Raw genomic sequence first — 21,316 nt, 5'->3', positions numbered from 1 at the left:
GCCATCTGACAGCAATGAAGATCCTGTGAATTTAGTGGGAGGTGTTTGTGAGTTTAGAGCGGTTCCTCAGTGGAACAGGCTTCCTTGGGAGGTGGTGGGCTCTCCTTCCTTGGAGGTTTTTAAACAGAGGCTAGATGGCCATGTGACAGCAATGAGGATCCTGTGAATTTAGTGGGAGGTGTTTGTGAGTTTCCTGCATTGTGCAGGGGATCGGACTAGATGACCCTGGAGGTCCCTTCCAGCTCTATGATTCTCCAAGCTGGCTGACAGGGCAGTGGGGGCTTCAGGAGCCACACAATATATGTGAAAAAGCTCTCGAGCCACAGTTTGGCCAGCCCTGGTTTAATCTGCCCTTAGTCCAAGCAAGCTTGAACTTGTCAGATCTCAGAAGCTGCAAGGTCAGCCCCGGTCAGTACTCAGCTGGGAAACCAACAAGGAAGTCCAGAGCGGCTGCGTAGAGGCGGGCAAACCAGCCTTCGTCGTTCTCTTGCCTTGTAAATAGGGTTCCCAAGTCCAACCCCCAAAATATCTGGGGACTTTGGGGGTGGAGCCAGGAGACTTTCGGGGTGGAGCCAGGAGACACTGGGGTGGAGCTAGGGGGGAGGGGTGGAAACGGCGAGCCGCCCCGTCTCGGAGCGTGCAACGCTGCTGCGCAGCTGACGCCTCTTCTCTGCTCGCTGTGGCTGCTCCTCCGAGATGGGCTCAGCCTGAGCCCATCTTGGAGGAGCAGCCACGGCGAGCAGAGAAGAGGCCGCCGCGCCACTGCCGCCTCGCCCACTCCGCCTCTGGGGTGGAAGCGGGGGTGGTGGAGGCGGGCCGGGGGTGTGGCGAGCCGCGAGTCCAGGTCCTAGAAGGGCTCGGATTCGCAGCTCACCATGCTCCTGGCCTGCCTCGCCCTCCCCTGTGCTGCTGCCGCCTCTTGGCTGCTCCTCTGAGATGGGCTCAGCCTGGGCTCATCTCGGAGGAGCAGCTGCGGTGGGAGGGGAGGGAGCAGCAGCGGCGCAGTGGCCTCGCCGGCTCCGGGATGCGGCGGCTGGCCATGCTCCCCAGCACCATTTCCACCCCCTCCCCCCGCTTCCGTTTTTTGGGGGAGCGGGGGAAGAAGGTGGAAATCCTGGGGTCCCCCGCCAGGGCGGGAGGGTTGGGAAGCCTACTTGTAAACCCTACGGGATCACCATAAGTCGGCCGCGACTTGTTGGCAAAAAGCTTTTAGAGGGAAGCGGTGAGGAGCTTAGCAAATAAAGCAGCGAATGAATAACCTAATGCATTCTGCAAACCCGCAATAGACAATGGGTATGGAGGGGGAAGCCCCGCTCAGCCTGAAACCTCTTGCATTTTCATAAGCTTACCCTGAACACTCAGAAATGCTAAATAGTTATTTATGCATGTTCAAAGGGAGTGCTTGCAACATGCAGGAATGCTCAGAGAACCGTCTACTCCCTTCTCCTATTTGCAAACCTTTCTGAAGGAGAGAGAATAACCGACTGTGAGGAATGGCTCTTTAAAAAACAGAAGTCCGGCCCTTCTTTTCATATCTTTTCAGTAAGGTGCTGTTCCCAATCATCTATACCAGGGCTGGCCAAACTGCGGCTCACAAGCCGCATGTGGCTCTTTAACATATATTGTGTGGCTCTTGAAGCCCCCACTGCCCCATAAACCAGCTTGGAGAAGGTCACTCTCTTTTTAAATCACTTCTCCAAGCCCTTCCAACATTGCCAGCGTGCTGACGTCACTCACAATTGATGTCATCACGCCGACGACTTCGCGTGCCAGCTGCTCTAGGAGCTTCCGGGAAAATTCTATTGCGGCCCCCCACTGGTGAAACCAACTCCCAGATGATGTTAGAGCCTTGCGGAACCTTGCCCAGTTCCGCAAGGCCCGCAAAACAACATTATTCCAAATGGCCTTCAGCCAAAGTACGTAGATGCCCAACACTACTGAAGAATGGCATGAATTTTAGCACCAAAACTGTTGTTTTAAAATTGTATTAATACTTTTAAATTGTAAACTGTTTTAACTTCTTAATTGATTTATTATTGTGATTGTTTTTTATTGTTTTATTGTTGATATTACAATGTTGTTAGCCGCCCTGAGCCTGCTTCGGCGGGGAGGGCGGGATATAAATATGAAAAATAAATAAATAAACAAATAAACAAATTCCCCAGACGCTCTAGCAATTTGGGAGGGAAACTCTATGGTACCATAGAGTTTGTCTGGGAAAACCATAGAATTTTCCCGGAAGCTCCTAGAGCAGCCGGTGTGCGATGTCGTGATGATGCCACTAGCGAGTGACAACATTGCACCGCACACGTAGTGTGCATGAAAAAAAATTTCCACCAGAGGCCACAGGGGACTTTGCGACCCTATTATAAACACAGTTTTTGTATTGAAGCATTTGTTTGCTTTATTCTTCTGAGTATCAGCAAGCATCTTCTGAGTTGTGGCAAACCAGACTCCGGTTCTAAGAGATCTGTGCTGGATGGGAGCAAATTTATTTGAGTGTCTCAAACAGGGGGAGTTCACTTTCTGAATATCCCCCTGTTCAGCACTGCTTCATTGGGGAGCACAACTGTGGTACAACCGAGATCCGTATGTACTTAAGTGCCGCCAAGCTACAACGACTTACAGCAATCCCAGCGAGGGGTTTTCAAAGCAAGTGAGAAGTGGGGGTGGTTTGCCATTGTCACCCTCTGCAGAGCATTCCTTGGTGGTCTCCCTTCCAAGACTTATGGTGACTTCAGCAAGGGGTTTCAAGGCTAGTGAGAAGCAGAGGTGGTTGGCCATTGCCTTCTTCTGCAAAGCCTTCCTTGGAGGTCTCCCTTCCAAGTCTTATGGTGACATCAGCAAGGGGTTTCAAGGCTAGTGAGAAGCAGAGGTGGTTGGCCATTGCCTTCTTCTGCAGACCCTTCCTTGGAGGTCTCCCTTCCAAGTCTTATGGTGACATCAGCAAGGGGTTTCAAGGCTAGTGAGAAGCAGAGGTGGTTGGCCATTGCCTTCTTCTGCAGAGCCTTCCTTGGTGGTCTCCCTTCCAAGACTTATGGTGACATCAGCAAGGGGTTTCAAGGCTAGTGAGAAGCAGAGGTGGTTGGCCATTGCCTTCTTCTGCAGAGCCTTCCTTGGTGGTCTCCCTTCCAAGACTTATGGTGACATCAGCAAGGGGTTTCAAGGCTAGTGAGAAGCAGAGGTGGTTGGCCATGGCCTTCGTCTGCAGAGCCTTCCTTGGTGGTCTCCCTTCCAAGACTTATGGTGACATCAGCAAGGGGTTTCAAGGTTAGTGAGAAGCAGAGTTGGTTGGCCATTGCCTTCCTCTGCAGAGCCTTCCTTGGTGGTCTCCCTTCCAAGTCTTATGGTGACATCAGCAAGAGGTTTCAAGGCTAGTGAGAAGCAGAGGTGGTTTGCCATTGCCTTCTTCTGCAGAGCATTCCTTGGTGGTCTCCCTTCCAAGACTTATGGTGACATCAGCAAGGGGTTTCAAGGCTAGTGAGAAGCAGAGGTGGTTGGCCATTGCCTTCTTCTGCAGAGCATTCCTCTGTATAAACAATTTTATTAGTAACATATGGTAGTAGAACTATAACTACAACTTATAAAAAGCTTAATATATATTAAGAAAAAGACCATCATTCTACCCCACATCTTACTTTCTCCCACCCCTCCCCCAATTACTTGACCCCCGCCAGTGTTATTTTCTTTAAAAAAACAGATATTAAAGGTACCCTTAACTATCAAGAAAAAAAAAACGAAACAAAAAAGAAACATAGGGAAGAAGAACCCCCTTCAAGAATTGTATTGTTATCTTAAAAATCTTAATCCTCAAAAATTGTCCAATGTCCTTTTATTTTCCACTCTTTCTCTACATATCTTCTGAATTTCTTCCACTCTTGGTTAAAAAGTTCTAAATCACAGTCTCTTAATTTTCTTGTTAATTTGTCCATTTCACTCCATGACATAACTTTCATAATCCAGTCCCATTTTTCTGGTATTTTTTCTTGCTTCCACAACTGCGCATACAATGTCCTAGCAGCTGAGAGCAAGTACCATATTAATGTTCTATCTTCTTTTGGAAATTTTTCCATTTGTAATCCCAGCAGAAAAGTCTCTGCCTCTTTATTGAATTCATATCCCAGGATCTTAGATATCTCTTGTTGAATCATTTGCCAAAACATTTTAGCTCTTTCACAAGTCCACCACATATGGTAGAAAGAACCTTCATGCTTTTTACATTTCCAGCACCTATCTGGCATCTTATTGTTCATCTTTGCTAATTTTTTTGGAGTCATATACCATCTATACATCATCTTAAAACAGTTCTCTTTAATACTATGACATGTTGCAAGTTTCATGGAATTTTTCCACAGATATTCCCAAGATTCCATCTTTATTTCTTTATTTACATTAATTGCCCATTTTATCATTTGAGATTTCACTACTTCATCTTCTGTAGCCCATTGTAAAAGTAATTTGTACACTTTTGAAATTAATTTCTCATTATCTCCAAGCAGAACTCTTTCCATTTCTGTTTGTTCTTTCCTTATTCCTTCAGCTTTGATATCATTCTCCATCAAACTTTTTATTTGTTGCATTTGAAACCAATCATATTTATAGTTTAGTTCTTCCTCTGCAGAGCATTCCTTGGTGGTCTCCCTTCCAAGACTTATGGTGACATCAGCAAGGGGTTTCAAGGCTAGTGAGAAGCAGAGGTGGTTGGCCATGGCCTTCGTCTGCAGAGCCTTCCTTGGTGGTCTCCCTTCCAAGACTTATGGTGACATCAGCAAGGGGTTTCAAGGCTAGTGAGAAGCAGAGGTGGTTGGCCATGGCCTTCGTCTGCAGAGCCTTCCTTGGTGGTCTCCCTTCCAAGACTTATGGTGACATCAGCAAGGGGTTTCAAGGTTAGTGAGAAGCAGAGTTGGTTGGCCATTGCCTTCCTCTGCAGAGCCTTCCTTGGTGGTCTCCCTTCCAAGTCTTATGGTGACATCAGCAAGAGGTTTCAAGGCTAGTGAGAAGCAGAGGTGGTTTGCCATTGCCTTCTTCTGCAGAGCATTCCTTGGTGGTCTCCCTTCCAAGACTTATGGTGACATCAGCAAGGGGTTTCAAGGCTAGTGAGAAGCAGAGGTGGTTGGCCATTGCCTTCTTCTGCAGAGCATTCCTTGGTGGTCTCCCTTCCAAGACTTATGGTGACATCAGCAAGGGGTTTCAAGGCTAGTGAGAAGCAGAGGTGGTTGGCCATGGCCTTCGTCTGCAGAGCCTTCCTTGGTGGTCTCCCTTCCAAGACTTATGGTGACATCAGCAAGGGGTTTCAAGGCTAGTGAGAAGCAGAGGTGGTTGGCCATGGCCTTCGTCTGCAGAGCCTTCCTTGGTGGTCTCCCTTCCAAGACTTATGGTGACATCAGCAAGGGGTTTCAAGGTTAGTGAGAAGCAGAGTTGGTTGGCCATTGCCTTCCTCTGCAGAGCCTTCCTTGGTGGTCTCCCTTCCAAGTCTTATGGTGACATCAGCAAGGGGTTTCATGGCTAGTGAGAAGCAGAGGTGGTTGGCCATTGCCTTCTTCTGCAGAGCATTCCTTGGTGGTCTCCCTTCCAAGACTTATGGTGACATCAGCAAGGGGTTTCAAGGCTAGTGAGAAGCAGAGGTGGTTGGCCATTGCCTTCCTCTGCAGAGCCTTCCTTGGTGGTCTCCATTCCAAGACTTATGGACCAATTTCCCACTCACCCTACGCCGGTCTCATATTCCTCTTCTCAGCAGGGCTTCCTTCTGATTTCACACTATCTGCCCTGGGGCTTCAGCTAGCGCCTGCGTTTTCGCGCAGCAAACAGAAGCTGGTTTTTAGCGGTTTCTGTTTGCCACACGAAAAAGCCAATGCTAGCTGAAGCCCCGGGGCAGATAGTGTGAAATCAGAAGGAAGCCCTGCTGAGACGAGGAACATGAGACCGGCGTAGGGTGAGGGTGAAATCAGTCATGGTGACCCCAGCAAGGGGCTTTCAAGGCTAGTGAGAAGCAGAGGTGGTTTGCCATTATCATCCTCTGCAGAGTCTTCCTTCATGGTCTCCCATCCAAGTTCTGACTCTGCTTGGCTACTAACGTATGGCATCCCCAGCAAAGGGCTTTCAAGGCAAGTCAGAAGCAGGGGTGGTTTAGCATTGTCGTCCTCTGCAGTGTCTTCCTTGGTGGTACCCCCATCCAAGTTCTGATTCTGCTTAACTTCTGAGAGATGATGAAATCGGGTTATATCAGGGCTTTTTGTTGTAGCAGGAACTCCTTTGCCTATTAGGCCACACACTCCTGATGTAGCCAAGCGGGCCTACTGTAAGCTCTTGGAGGACTGGCTACATCAGGGCTGTGTGGCCTAATAGGCAACAGAGTTCTTGCTACAAAAAAAAAAAGCCCTGGGCTATACCATTACAGTTGCCAACCTCCAGGTGGGCCTGGAGATCTCCCGCAATTATAACTGACATCCAGGCAACAGAGATTGCTTCCCCAAGAGAGAACGGCTGCTTTGGAGTAGGGTTGCCAAGTCCCTTGCAGCTTCTGGTGGGGGACTTTCTCCGCACACATTTTGTGCGTGTGACGCAATGACGTCACCCGGAAGTGACATCATCAGGCCAGTGACATCGTGCAGCGTACACTCTTGGCGTTTCTGGGGAAACTCTTATGGTTTTCCTGGACGCTCTAGCCATTTGGGAGGGGAAAACTCTATGGTACCTGTTGTACCATAGAGTTTTCCCACGCACTTCACGGGTGACGTCGTCACACTGGCAACGTCAGGGGAGGTTCCCCACGCTGTCCCGGCCCAGGGGCTTCACAGCCCTACTTTGGAGGGTGGACACTATGGCAGGTGTGGCCAATGGTAGCTCTCCAGACGTTTTTTTGCCTACAACTCCCTTCAGCCCCAGTCAGCATGGCCAATGGCTGGGGCTGATGTGAGTTGTAGGCAAAAAACAACTGGAGAGATACCGTTGCCCACCCCTGCTCTATGGCATTGCACAGCACTGAGGTGTCTCCCCTCCTCAGACCCCATCTTTCCCTGGCTCCACCCCCAAGACCTCCAAGTATTTCCCAACCCACAGCTGGCAGCCCTATATGCCCTATATGCAGCCTTCCCTTCCGCAACCAAGATAAAGACAGCTCTGTTCTCTGTAGATGCTCTCTCGCTGAAAAACCTTCCAGGATAATATATTCTGGACTTCATACAGAAAGACTCAGCATTTCTGGGAGAAATCGTGTGCACAGACTACAGAACCGGAGAGATTTCTCTCTGCTTCAGAGGGTGGCACACCTTTCACCAGCGCAGCAGAGCCTTTTGCATGAAATATTCAGGATCCGGTGCTATAAAAATTGCATTAGCTGTCCCGCTGCTAGCTTGCAGAGCTTACCCTCTCGGCTCTGCGTGTTGCCAAGAGCTTCAATTTGCCTTGGTCTTAAACTAGCCACGGAACGCAGAGTTGACTGTCAATGCCGCACAAAGCATTTATTTGCTTTGTTAAGCAAAGCATATCCGAGCAAGGAAGTTCACAAGAAGGGACAATGACCTGGGAAGTCCCCTTTCAAACCTCAGCTCCACTACCCCCTTACAGGGAAATGATACTGCTTTTGAACATTCAAAGGCTTTCATGTACATCAAACCTGGACTTTTTTTGAGCAGGAACGCACAGGAACGCAGTCCTGGCTGGCTTGGCGTCAGGGGGTATGGCCTAATAGGCAAATGACTTACTGCTGGACTTCGGTACACAAAAAATCCATGTGTGAAGAAGAATTGCAGATTTATACCCCGGCCTTCTCTCTGAATCAGAGTCTCAGAGCGGCATACAATCTCCTATATCTTCTCCCCCCACAACAGACACCCTGTGAGGTGGGTGGGGCTGAGAGGGCTCTCACAGCAGCTGCCCTTTCAAGGACAACCTCTGCCAGAGCTATGGTTGACCCAAGGCCATTCCAGCAGGTGCAAGCGGAGGAGTGGGGAATCAAACCCGGTTCTCCCAGATAAGAGTCCACCAAACTGTGCAGGGCTTTATTTTTGTAATAGGAGCTCCTTTGCATATTAGGCTAACCCCCCTCCCCCCATGTAGCCAATCCTCCAAGAGCTTACAGGGCTCTTCTTACAGGGCCTACGGTAAGCTCTTGGAGGATTGGCTACATCAGGGGTGTGTGGCCTAAAATGCAAAGAAGTCCCTGCTACAAGAAAAGCCCTGCCTGTGTGTAACGATGGTGATGTCTGGAGGTGTGGCCTAATATGCAAATGAATTCCTACTGGGCTTTTTCTACAAAAAAAGCCTTGCACTGAACAGACAGGAAACTATGAGGCCTTTTAAACATAAACAAACAAATAAATAAATAAATAAAAGCAGGAACGCGCAGGAATGCAGTTCTGGCTGGTGCCCGGGGATATGGCTTAATATGCAGTTCCTGCTGGGCTTTTTCTACGAAAAAAGCCCTCTGCAGAACATAGGTGACATCAGGGGGTGTGGCCTAATATGCAAATGACTTCCTGCTGGGCTTTTTCTACACCCCCCCCCCCTGTGTAAAACAATGGTGACATCACAAAAGGACATGTATTTCCTAGTTGTAGTAAATTAGGTGGACTACAACTAGGAAACACATGTCCTTTTGTGATTTACCTAGATTTGCAGAAACACCAACTGGCAGGAAACTTTATTCCCTTTTATGGCTATCCAGACCAAATGGCCAAGCCACACTGTTTCACCATGTGATCACAGTCAGTTTGCCCTCTTAATCGACAAACTGCATGCATTTCAGCCCACTATACCTGATGCCCTCGTCTGATGAAGTGTGCTTACGTTCTGAATAAAACTTGGTTGGTCTTAAAGGTGCCACTTGTCTCCTGCTTTGTTCAACTGCTTCAAACCAACGCGGCTGCCCGCTCGGATCTATCTACTTGAGGGTTATACAGAAAGCGATGGCTATACAGAAAAGTGATGTTGTAACAAAAGGAAAAAAACTGTGTAAAAGCAAGTCTTGCCTTGCTACTCCGTATTTTGAAACAAACAATTTATTATCAATATTATTGACAGGAAACCACTATACACTAGATGCCAGATTTTAACAACACTGGCAAAATTACAATAGAGGGCTGATGTTACAGCAGCAGCAGCAATGGATCACCTAGGGAACTACCCATTTCATCGGCCTTCTTCAGGCTGCAGCACACAAGGTAAAGCCTTGAACTCAGTAATGGAATGCCCAGTATTTCCTTCAAATTTGTATTTAGACGCTCTCCCGCTTTTACAATTGTTGTATAGACAGTTGCAACTGGAGCCTCAGAGATCAACCGTCTTCCATTAGGGGTTACCCTCTGTCGGATTCAAAATGTGTCTGCGCAAACCCTAGTTCAGTTTGGCAAGTGTGTATCTCTGAGAGGCAAGGCCAAGTCCACAACGGGCTTTGAAAACAGGCTGTGGACATCTCTTGCTATTATTATTATTATTATTTGGGGGAGGGACGGTGGCTCAGTGGTAGAGCATCTGCTTGGGAAGCAGAAGGTCCCAAGTTCAATCCCTGGCATCTCCAAAAAAGGGTCCAGGCAAATAGGTGTGAAAAACCTCAGCTTGAGACCCCGGAGAGCCGCTGCCAGTCTGAGAAGACAATACTGACTTCGATGGACCAAGGGTCTGATTCAGTATAAGGCAGCTTCATATGTTCATGTTCATTCACCACCAACAATAGCTGTTGCTTCAGCTTCTTGCATCCAGAACCCTCCGCCAGACTACCTAAAAACACCTCAGGATTTAATTGCAGGAGGGATATGGAAAGAAGAAAAAGGGGGGCAGGTCCAGACTTGCATTTTGTTTTCTTCTGCAGCTGAATCAGAAGCACCGCGTTGCTGCGGAGGGCACTGAAAGTTTGATGGAGCCGCCGAGGTTGCAAATGACTCGTCGCAACTATTCAACACACCACGCATGATTCGGAGGATGTACAAAATGGGCAAAGAGAGATACCGTTAAGCTGGGAGGGAGGTAGCGTATGAACGACACTGTCTATGCACAGCCAATCAAATTCCCACTGGCCAATCAGAAGCCTCGCTAGCCAAAAGCTTCACCACCCACTTTCTAAAAGCATCTGATGGGCACCAGGAAAGTTGTTGGTAGGCAGGTGCCCAGGGGTACCATGCTGGAGACCCTGGTCTACTCTGATAGAAGAAGAAGACCATAGGTTTATATCCCGCCCTTCTCTCTAAATCAGAGCAGCTTAGAGTCTCAGAGTTCTGACAGAAGCTGCCCTTTCAAGAACAGCTCTGTGAGAGCTATGGCTGACCCAAGGCCATTCCAGAAGCTGCAAGTGGAGGAGTGGGGAATCACACATGGTTCTCCCAGGTAAGAGTCCCTGCACTTAACCACTACACCAAACTGGTGAAGCAGAAGGAGGAGGAGGAGGAGGAGGAGGAGGAGAAGAAGAAGAAGAAGAAGAAGAAGAAGAAGAAGAAGAAGAAGAAGAAGAAGAAGAAGAAGAAGAAGAAGAAGAAGAAGTAGTAGTGGAGGAGGAGTTTGGATTTACACCCTGCCCTTCACTACCTGAAGGAGTCTTGGAGCATTTTACAATCTCCTTTCTTTTCCCCTCCCCACAACAGACACCCTGTGAGGCAGGTGGAGCTGAGAGAACTCTGACAGAAACTGCTCTTGAGAGGAACAGCTCTGTGAGAACTTGTGACTGACACAAGGTCCCAGCAGCAAGTGCTTGTATAGGAGTGGGGAATCAAACCCGGATCTCCCAGATAAGAGCCAGCACACTTAACCACTACGCCAAACTGGCCTACAAAAAAAGAAAGGAAAAGTTCAGAGGGCAAAGCGTCTCCCTCCTGTTGCACTCAACCGGCAATCAAAGAGTTACACCCCCCACCCCCACCATTCCCCTCTACCACTGCCCTGTTCTCAAAAGCATTATTTTCCATTCCTTCCCTACCACAACAACCTGTAAGTCAAAGGCTTAAATAAGGGGAAGAGGATACATTTCCAGGGCTTATAGGAGCAAACAGGTTCTCGGAAAATCGTGAGCCATAAGCCCCAAGAAGAAGTCATAATATGAAGGAAAATAGGGAAAGATCCATGGGGTTAAAGCAAATGTTCCGTATCTTTCAGGGATTAGCTATGCTTGAGGAGCAAAGGAACCTTTTAAGGCCTGGCTCACATATGCAGGGCAATAAAGGCAGAACGGGACCAGAGGTGGAAGATCTTTCACGCATTGAGTAGAATGCATGCTAGAGCTGGGTTCCCCCAGAAAACCAAAATACCAAACAGAGACAGAGAGCAGAGTCTTTTCCCTCTGGTCTATTCGTTCAAAACTAGAACATTCAAAACTAGAATCCAGCGCCTGAAATGATGCAGTTCGTTCATCTTAATTCTGCTGCGCGCAGGAACGAGGCTGAGGCCTTCCCCTGATGTCGCCTCCTGGCACCGGGATTCAGAGGCTGGCTGACTCTGAACATGGCAGTTCCCTTTAGTCACCATGGCTAGTAGCCAATGAGAGACCTTTCCTCCTTGATATACCCCACCTTCTCTCTAAATCAGAGTCTCAGAGCGGCTTAGGGTCTCAGAGTTCTGACAGAAGCTGCCCTTTCAAGAACAGCTCTGCGAGAGCGACGGCTGACCCAAGGCCATTCCAGCAGGTTCTCTCTAATATACAAAAGGAGAGGGAATGAATAGCCAGCTGCAAAATGGAGAATCTTGGCATGCCTGGGTCAACTGGGTCTTGGCAGTTGCCCAATGACGCCAACTCCTGATGCCAGCCCTGTCCAGATGTTAGAAGAAGAAGATACTGGATTGATATCCCGCCCTATACAATGAATCTCAGAGTCTCAGAGCGATCACAATCTCATTTACCTTCCTCCCCCACAACAGACACCCTGTGAGGTAGGTGGGGCTGAGAGAGCTCTGACAGAAGCTGCCCTTTCAAGGACAACCTCTGCCAGAGCTATGGCTAACCCAAGGCCATTCCAGCAGCTACAAGTGGAGGAATGGGGAATCACACCCGGTTCTCCCAGGTAAGAGTCCCTGCACTTAACTACTACACCAAACTGGCTCTCTTAGGACATACTTTTAAAAATTATTAGGAAAGAAAGAAAGAAAGAAAGAAAGAAAGAAAGAAAGAAAGAAAGAAAGAAAGAAAGAAAGAAAGAAAGAAAGAAAGAAAGAAAGAAAGAAAGAAAGAAAGAAAGAAAGAAAGAAATGGGTGAAGAAGGGGCAGGAGGGAGGGAAATGCATTCTTCTTACCTTCAGTGAAGCTGCCGGAGAGGGTAATTGCTATAAATACTTTTCCTTCTGGCTCCAGGTCAACCTGCAAGAGATGGAAAATGGAGGGAAAAGATCATCAGAACGAATGAAGTCTTTCGGAATGTCCCAGATATCTATGTATCAGCGGCACGGTGAGCAGACCACAGTGAGTAGACAGAATTAGATTCCAAGTATCCACTTCCTAAATAATTCCCATGCTCTATCAATCCTAATTAGGGTTGCCAAGTCCAATTCAAGAAATATCTGGGGACCTTGGGGGTGGAGCCAGGAGACATTGGGGCGAAGCCAGGAACAAGGGTGTGACAAGCGGAACTGAACTCCAAGGGAGTTCTGGCTATCACATTTAAAGGGACAGCACACCTTTTTAAATGTCTTCCTTCCATAGGAAATAATGAAGGATAGGGGTAGCTTCTGAAGGTAATGAAGGATAGGGAGAGCCAGTTTGGCGTAGTGGTTAAGTGTGCAAACTCTTATCTAGGAGAACCAGGTTTGATTCCCCACTCCTCCACTTGCACCTGCTGGAATGGCCTTGGGTTAGCCATAGCTCTGGCAGAGGTTGTCCTTGAAAGGGCAGTTGCTGTGAGAGCCCTCTCAGCCCCACCCACCTCACAGGGTGTCTGCTGTGGGGGAGGAAGGTAAAGGAGATTGTGAGCCACTCTGAGACTCTTCAGAGTGGAGGGTGGGATATAAATCCAATATCATCATCATCATCATCATCATCATCATCATCATCATCATCATCATCATCAATCATCATCATTTTGGGGGTCATAAAATTGGACCCCCTGGTCCAATCATTTTGAAACTTGGGAGGTACTTTGGGGAGAGGTACTAGATACTGTACTGAAAATTTGGTGCCTCTACCTCAAAAAGCAGCTCCCCCAGAGCCCCCGAAACCTCCAGATCAATTCTCCATTATACCCTATGAGAATTGATCACATAGGGAATAATGAAGTTCCCCACCCCGTTTCTGGCAACTCTGAAGTGAGGGGTTGGCCTCTCTACTCACGAGTTGCTGCCAACTTCTTCAAAGTAACACAGACACACCATCCCAAGAGGAAGCCTTTCAATCAGAGACTAAAGCCTCTAGAGGTAGAATGGCACATGGTCCTCTGGGGGCAGGGCTTCCCCCCACCGGCCAGCTAACTGGGGGCGGGAAGGAGCCTGAGAAAGCGGAACAACCCCTGCTGGGGCCTGGGAATTGGCAAGCCTAATCCTAATGCAAATGGCAAATCAGTTAAACGGGGAGGGGGTCCTCCTGGTAGGGTTGCTGGATCCAGGTTGGGAAACCCCTGAAGATAGGGGAATGGAGCCTGGGGAGGACAAGGACCTCAGTGGGGGACAAGGCCACAGAGCCCACCCTCCAAAGCAGCCATTGTCTCCAGGGGAACTGATCTCTGTAGTCTGGAGAGTATTTGTAATTCTAGGGCAGGAGTCCCCAACCTGTCCTTGAAAGGGCAGCTGATGTGAGAATCCTCTCAGCCTCACCCACCTCACAAGGTGTCTGTTGTGGGGGAGGAAGGGAAAGGAGATTGTGAGCCGCTCTGAGACTCTTCGGAGTGGAGGGCGGGATATAAATCCAATATCTTCATCTACCTCACAGGGTGTCTGTTGTGGGGGAGGAAGGTAAAGGAGATTGTGAGCTGCTCTGAGTGGAGGGTGGGATATAAATCTAATGTCGTCTTCTTCTAAGGGTTGCTACGCTCCCAGGTAGGGCAGGGGTTCTCCCACTCTGGAGGTCCCCAACCCACCGGCCTGCTTTGGGCTGGTTGCGGGGACCCTCTCCTGACATCACTGATGTGATGACATCACTAACAAGTGATGTCATCGCACTGGCGATGTCACGCACCGGCTGCTCTAGGAGCTTCCAGGGAAACTCCATGGTTTTCCCGGATGCTCTAGCAATTTGGGAGGGAAACTCTATAGTACCAGAGGTTGGCAAGATTTGGGAGATTTGGCAACCCTATTACCATTACAAGTCACTACAGAGATCATTTGTGACATTAAATATCATGGGGACCTGGAGATTTCCCACAATTAGAACTGTTCACCAGTTCCCTTGGGGAAAATGGCTGCTTTGGGAGGTGGACTTTAGGGCATTATAGCCCCCCTGAAGTCACTTTTCTCACCAGACACCACCCTTTTCAATCTCCACCCCCAAATCTCCATGAATTTCCCAATCTGGAGTTGGCAACCCTAACTGTATTGGTTATCCCCCCCCCCCCCCCGGCTTGTTAAAAAACAAAATGGCTATTTCAAATTTGGTTGCAAGCTAAGACATTGGGGGAAGGCGGATCAAAAACCATTCATTCCTTCCTTCCTTCCTTCGTAAATTACTGTTTTCAGAATCTCCCAACTCTTGCCAACCTTCAGGGTCAGATCTAGGGGGGGCAGAGGGGGGGTGCTTGCCCCGGACGCCGATGGAGGGGGGGGGCACCAAATCGGGTATGGAGTCCATTGTATCTATGGAACCATAAGATAGAATGGCCCTTAAGGGGGCATCATTTTTTAATTTTGCCCCCCCCCCTCAAAAACACGTAGATCCGGTCCTGCCAACCTTATATGAAGTGTGAGGTTTCTGTTTACATTTAGCACCCCGTTACTTTAAAAAGAAATTGTTGGGAGCTTTTAATAGATTGCCTGTGATGGGGTGGCTTTAACTTCAGGAGATCTTGTCAGAAGGGCTGTAAAAGGAACGGTAAACAAAAGCTCTCCTCAAAGACTGACCTACATTTTTCACAGAGGGAAGGAGGGAAAAAATGAAAACAGCTTCTGTAAAGCAACAAAGAAAATAAACAAATGTTTCTTTTAAGAAGATAACACAAATAACGGCGAGGGGAATGCAATACTTTCTGATGAGTGGAGGGAGCAGCAAGGTTACCGCTGGAGACCTGCCAAAGCACACAGTTTAAGAATATTAGAACTTCGGAAGAGCCCTTCTGGATCAGACCAATTGTCTATCTAGTCCAGCATCTTGTCTCACACAGTAGCCAACCAGTTCCTCTGGAGGGCCAACAACAGGGCAGAGAGGACGAGGCCTTCATTAGAACATAAGAAGAACCCTGTTGGATCAGACCAGTGGTCCATCTAGTCCAGCATCCTGTCTCACAGAGTGGCCAACCAGTTCCTCTGGAGGGCTAACAACAGGGCATGGAGGCCAAGGCCTTCCCCTAATGTTGCCTCCTGGCCCTGGAATTCAGAGGCTTGGCGCCTCTGAATGTGGAGGTTCCCCTCAAGTCACCATAGCTAGTAGCTACTAATAGACTTATTCTCCATGAATCTATCTAATTCCCCTTTGAAAGCTGTTTATTTCTGTGACCATCACTATATGCTCTGGCAGTGAATTCAACATTTTGATCACTCTGTGTAAAGCCCCTACCCGCCACAAGATATAGGTGCTTTTTTTGGAAATGAGGGACAACCTGAAGTATACTCCTTAAAACAAAATTTTAAAAGACTCCAGGTTGCTTTAACGTTTACTAATGCACAGTTTCTGTAAGCCATTTAAAGTGGTCTTATGTGCTCGAATATGAACATACCCAAGATGTCTAGGGAAGGTTACGACCATATGTAATATCCTCCACCTTTCACCTCATAAAGCACGCTTCTCTTATGGTTTTTAAGAAAATGGTCAGTTAATTCTCACCCTGTCCTTAGAAATGAGTTTCTTAAAGACACAGGCTCAAAACTATATTTAGGGTTGCCAACCTCCTGGTGGGGTCAGGAGATTTGCTGAAATCATATCTGAGCTTCAGACCACCACAGAAATCAGTTGCCCTGGAGAAAATGGAATAGGTTTAGAAATAACCAGAGATTTTGGGGTTGGAGTCTGTGGAGAAACACCATCTTAGAGTGTTGGTGCTTCATTGGCAGGGGTCAGTAAATTCCTCAGCAGGCTTTGTAGCCTTCCCCTCACTCCTCCCCTCCCTTCCAGAGCCAAACCAACAACTCTAGGGGGAAAGTCTCCTAGAGAGGCAGGAAGTGCTTTTGTTCTTTGCATGTGTTAGGCAGGAAGAGAAGCAGATTTGAACTGGGGCTCGAGCGAGCATGTGGTGAGCATGGAGGCTCCTGCCTGGGAGGCCCCAGGCAGGCAGACCAAGTAAGTAATTCTCAAGACAGGACAAGTTTAGACCAGGGACAGTAGAAAGCGTTTATAAACACCTTTCCTTTGTCATGCTGTTTGCTGTGCTGTGCTACTTTTTTAAATGCAACTGTTTTTGTTTTGTTTTTCTTTCCCTATCTTTTTCTCTTTTTGAATAAATATATATTTTACTGTTTAAATGCTGGCAGTCAAACTCTGTACCACATAGATCCCCAGACCGCTTTAGACCACGCTGTGTTAAGAAGGGGGCCCCAGGTGAAGGGGGGAAGGCATACAGTTGGATAAGGTGCCAATCCTCCAGGGGTGCCCCAAAGAAGCGCTGAGGTCTCTGTGAAACCCAAGTGCAGGGTGGCAGAGGACCTTGAGGCCTGGCCTCACAGCTGGAGAGGGGGGTTGGGAGTCCTGTTCCTCTCAATCTGAACCCCGGGACTGAGCAGGTGGTGGCAGCGCGCCCAAGGGGCAGGAGGAGAAATAGCTCCCTCCAGGAGTTGGCGACTCAATAGGGAGCTGACGGGACCGGGTCTGAAGGCAGAATCGGGCCGGTTCCGCCACAGAGTCTGAAGAGAGAAGAGTTTGGGGAGGGCAGGACTTCTGTGGGGTACAAGGCCACAGACCACCCTCCTTTTGAAACTTGGAGGGTATTTTGAGGAGAGGCACTGGATGCTATGCTGAAAATCTGGCAACCCCAGGTACCTGTGGATCAATTCTCCATTATACCCTATGGGAATTGGTCTTCATAGGGAATAATGGATTGCCCAGCAGACATTTCCCCCCCCCCTGCTTTCTGATGACTTTGAAGCGGGGGGAGGGCCTCCAAATCAGAGTATCTACTGCTCCTCCACCCCCAGGGATTGGCAACTCTAGAGAGACCACCAAGGAATACCAGCTTGCTGTACAGAGGCAGGTAATGGCCAACCACCCCTGAACGTCCCTTGCACTGAAAACCCTCCAGGGTCACCATAAGTCAACTGTGACTTGACTTCAAAACAGCAACCACAACCAGCATCCATGAAACCTTCAAAAAACACTCTCAAAATCCCAATTAGGTTTTTCTAAAAAAATTCCCCTCTGAAGGCCCATAGGAGGATTCCAGCCAATTGCAGTCTCCATCCTTTGGCCTTCAGCATCTTCATAGGTGACTATCCGTTTATCCTAGTCTCTATGCTATATCATAGGAGAAGAAGAAGAAGATGAAGATATTGGATGCTCTGAATCTCAGAGCAGTCACAATCTCCTTTACCTCCCCCCCCCAGACACCCTGTGAGATAGGTGGGGCTGAGAGAGCTCTCCCAGAAGCTGCCCTTTCAAGGACAACTCCTACGAGAGCTATGGCTGACCAAGGCCATTCCAGCAGCTATAAGTGGTGGAGTGGGGAATCAAACCTGTTTCTCCCACATTAGGGTTGCCAAGTCCCCTGCCTCCTGTAGCGGGCGGCATTTGCACGTGCAATGCAATGACGTCACCCGGAAGTGACATCAACAAAATGGCAGTGCACATGCGGGGCCACTCTTAGCATTTCTGGGAAAACTCTATGGTTTTCCCAAACGCTCTAGCCATTTGAGAGGTAAAAACTCTGTGGTACCTATTGTACCACAGGGTTTTTACCTCCCAAATGGTTAAAGCATCTGGGAAAACCATAGAGTTTTCTCAGAAATGCCAAGAGCGGCCCCGCACGCGCACTGCCATTTTGATGGTGTCACTTCCTGGTGACGTCGTTGCCTCAGCAACGTTGGCAGAGGTTCCCCCTGCCGGCCCAATGTGGGCTGCTGGGTTGGGAACCTCCTGGGCAGGGGAACCCCCACCCGGACCTGGGCTTGGCAGCCTTATCCCAGATAAGAGTCCACACACTTAACTACTACACCAAACTTGCTCTCAATTGGAAGTCTTAGAGCAGGGGTGTCAAATTTGCAGCCCAAGGGCAGGATCAGTCCCCCAGTAGGCTCCTGTCAGGCCCGTGAGCCACTAACTGTCATCTGCTTCCTTCTCTCTCTCTTGCTTCCTTCTGCATCACAGCTTGCTTGGCCAGGCTTGCTCAATCACACAGGAGCTACGGATCAAAGCCTCTATTTTCTCCATTAGCTGACCAGCACATGATGTACAAAAGCTCACAATGCCCATTGATTTCCCCTAGGTTTTAGGCTTAAAGCATTGACCATGAGATGAATGTCAATAGATCAAAAGTAGATTTGCAGCTTACAGACACATACCTGAATGACATCTGAGCAGCATACCCAAGTTTGCTACAGCACAGACATTGTTTCCGGATTTTGATGCAGTAATTCAGGGCAAGAAGTGTCAGTTATTAGAGACTGTTAAATAAGTAAAATATTGCGAGAGTGCTAGTCTTTTAAGCATATTAAGCTATTAAAAAATCTTTAATTGTGTTTATCTGTGTCCTTTATAAAATTTATATCTCCGCTACCTGACATTACACTTTATGACATATATGGCCCAGTCTGACAAGGTCTTGCTTATGTCAGATCTGGCCCTCATAACAAATGAGTTTGACACCCCTGTCTTAAAGCACCCCCCCCCCCTGCAGCCAATCTAGGACTTCCATTTCTCCAGGACTCTATGGAATACCACAGTGTCCACCCTGCAGAGCTTCCTTTTCCTATATCAGGGGTGTCAAATGTGTGGCCCAGGGGCGGAATCAGGTCCCCAGAGGGCTCCTATCAGGCCCCCGAGCAACGGGCTGTCATCTGCTTCCTTCTCCCTCTCTCTTGCTTCCTTCTGCATCACAGCTTGCTTTGCAAGGCTTGCTCAATCACACAGGAGCTACTAAGCAAAAACCCTATTTTCTCCATTGGCTGAGGCTCCTCTCTTGGGGAGGAAGGGGGGGGAGACAAAACTTGTTTTTCCAGGCTCTTTCAACTGCACAGCAGAGCTACTGAGCCAAGCCTCTGTTCCTTCTATTGGCTGAGGCTCCCCCCCAGTCCCCTGGGGAAGGAGGGAAAGAGCCAGAACTTCCTTTGTCCAGTTCCCTAGATCCCATGGGAGAAATACAAAGAAAGCACCTTTAAGGCCAATGAATGCTAACATTTTAAGTATATATATATACTTAAAGATAAGAGAAGCCATGTTAGATCAGGCCAATGGCCCATCCAGTCCAACATTCTGTGTCAAACAGTGGCCAAATACACACACACACACACACACTGTGGCTAATAGCCACTGATGGACTTCTGCTCCATATTTTTATCTAAACCCCTCTTGAAGCTGTCTATTCTTGTAGCCGCCACCACCTCCTGTGGCACTGAATTCCACATGTTAATCACCCTTTGGGTGAAGAAGTACTTCCTTTTATCCATTTTAACCTGACTGCTCAGCAATTTCATTGAATGCCCACGAGTTCTTGTATTGTGAGAAAGGGAGAAAAGTACTTGGGCATTCAATGAAATTGCTGAGCAGTCGGGTTAGAACGGATAAAAGGAAGTACTTCTTCACCCAAAGGGTGATTAACATGTGGAATTCACTGCCACAGGAGGTGGTGGCCTTTATAAAGTTTATATCTCTTATACCTAATCCTAAATAGGTACACACATGGCCCGGCGCAACAAGATCTCATTTATGTCAGATGTGGCCCTCATAACAAATGAGTTTGACACCCCTGTCCTAGATGAACTGATCTCTGTAGTCTGGAGATCAGTGCTAATTTCAGGGAAACTCTGCCCCCCCCTCCTTAAAGTTGAGAGCTCTAACTCCCTGAGAGGCAAATCAGATGTTCTATCCTGCTGAGCCCTAACCACTTCCCAGTGTCATAATCTTCTCATCTCCGTAGTAAACCATTTCCAAGCCAGTTTAGCCTAAGGAGAAACACGTTGCAAGATCGAAACGGTGGGATCTTTAAATTGCACGTCATCTCGAATGTAACAGAAACTGGCTGATGATTCAGCCGCAGCGGCTGAGACGATACGAAGAACTCTCTTGTAGAGAGCTCACCGACACCCATACTTGGCATCTGCAAAGGCAGTAGGACAGGTACGACCAGTTAATTTGGCAAAGTGAAGTGTAGCCTCTTTCCATTAGAAAAAACAGAAGGCTCAGTGATGCGGAGGGAAATAAAGGGAGAACCCAGAAAACGCTTGGGGCTAGACTAAATTTATGCTGTATTTCCCACACACCTTACTTTCTCTCTAGGTCAAAGAGACGATTGTCAAGAAGAGAGAGAGAAAGAACTTCTGTTTAAATAATTTTATTAAGTTTCAGGTAAGATAGAAATGGGGGGGGGGGTAAAAGGGAAGGGAAAAGGGTGAAGTAAATGAATTTTATAGCATTATACATTATCATAGAATCGCAGAGTTGGAAGGGACCTGCAGCGTCATCTAGTCCAGCCCCCTGCACAATGCAGGAAACTCACAAATACCTCCCCCTAAATTCACAGGATCTTCACTGCTGTCAGATGGCCACCTAGCCTCTGTTTAAAAACCTCCAAGGAAGGAGAGCCCACCACCTCCCAAGGAGGAAGCCTGTTCCACTGAGGAACTGCTCTAAACTCACAAACACCTCCCCCTAAATTCACAGGATCTTCATTGCTGACAGATGGCCATCCAGCCTCTGCTTAAAAACCTCCAAGGAAGGAGAGCCCACCACCTCCCGAGGAAGCCTGTTCCACTGAGGAACCGCTCTAAACTCACAAATACCTCCCCCCAAATTCACAAGATCTTCATTGCTGTCAGATGGCCATCTAGCCTCTGTTTAAAAAGAGCCCGCCACATCCTGAGGAAGCCTTGTTCATTTTATTTCATAATCAACATCAGTCATCTTATAACATTTTTTTCTGCTTTTCCGTCTTACGATTTATGATTCAATAATCATCAACATCTCCTACCAAGACAAGAAAATACGGAGAGAAAGATCTTCAAGGTTGGTGTGCTGACAGGAATAAAGTCTGTACCACACATTTCTAGAAAATGTGGCATTTGGAATATTACCCGTTTGAAACACTTTTATGCCATCTAAAAAAAAATTATGTTCATA

General features: G+C 48.0%; 1 protein-coding gene across 1 annotated transcript in view; it reads right to left on the bottom strand.

Annotated features, from left to right (window-relative positions):
- Positions 1–21,316, bottom strand: part of PRKCH (protein kinase C eta) — a 196,689-nt gene that overhangs the window by 130,981 nt on the left and 44,392 nt on the right. The window contains exon 2 of the mRNA XM_060262476.1: positions 12,214–12,277. Coding sequence (XP_060118459.1) covers positions 12,214–12,277 — 64 coding nt within the window. The remainder of the gene's footprint in view (positions 1–12,213; positions 12,278–21,316) is intronic.

Source organism: Heteronotia binoei, chromosome 21 (genome assembly GCF_032191835.1).
Source record: "Heteronotia binoei isolate CCM8104 ecotype False Entrance Well chromosome 21, APGP_CSIRO_Hbin_v1, whole genome shotgun sequence".
Classification (NCBI taxonomy): domain Eukaryota; kingdom Metazoa; phylum Chordata; class Lepidosauria; order Squamata; family Gekkonidae; genus Heteronotia; species Heteronotia binoei.
The sequence above is the reverse complement of the archived record's forward strand: the minus strand, read 5'-3'. Positions and strand labels throughout refer to the sequence as shown.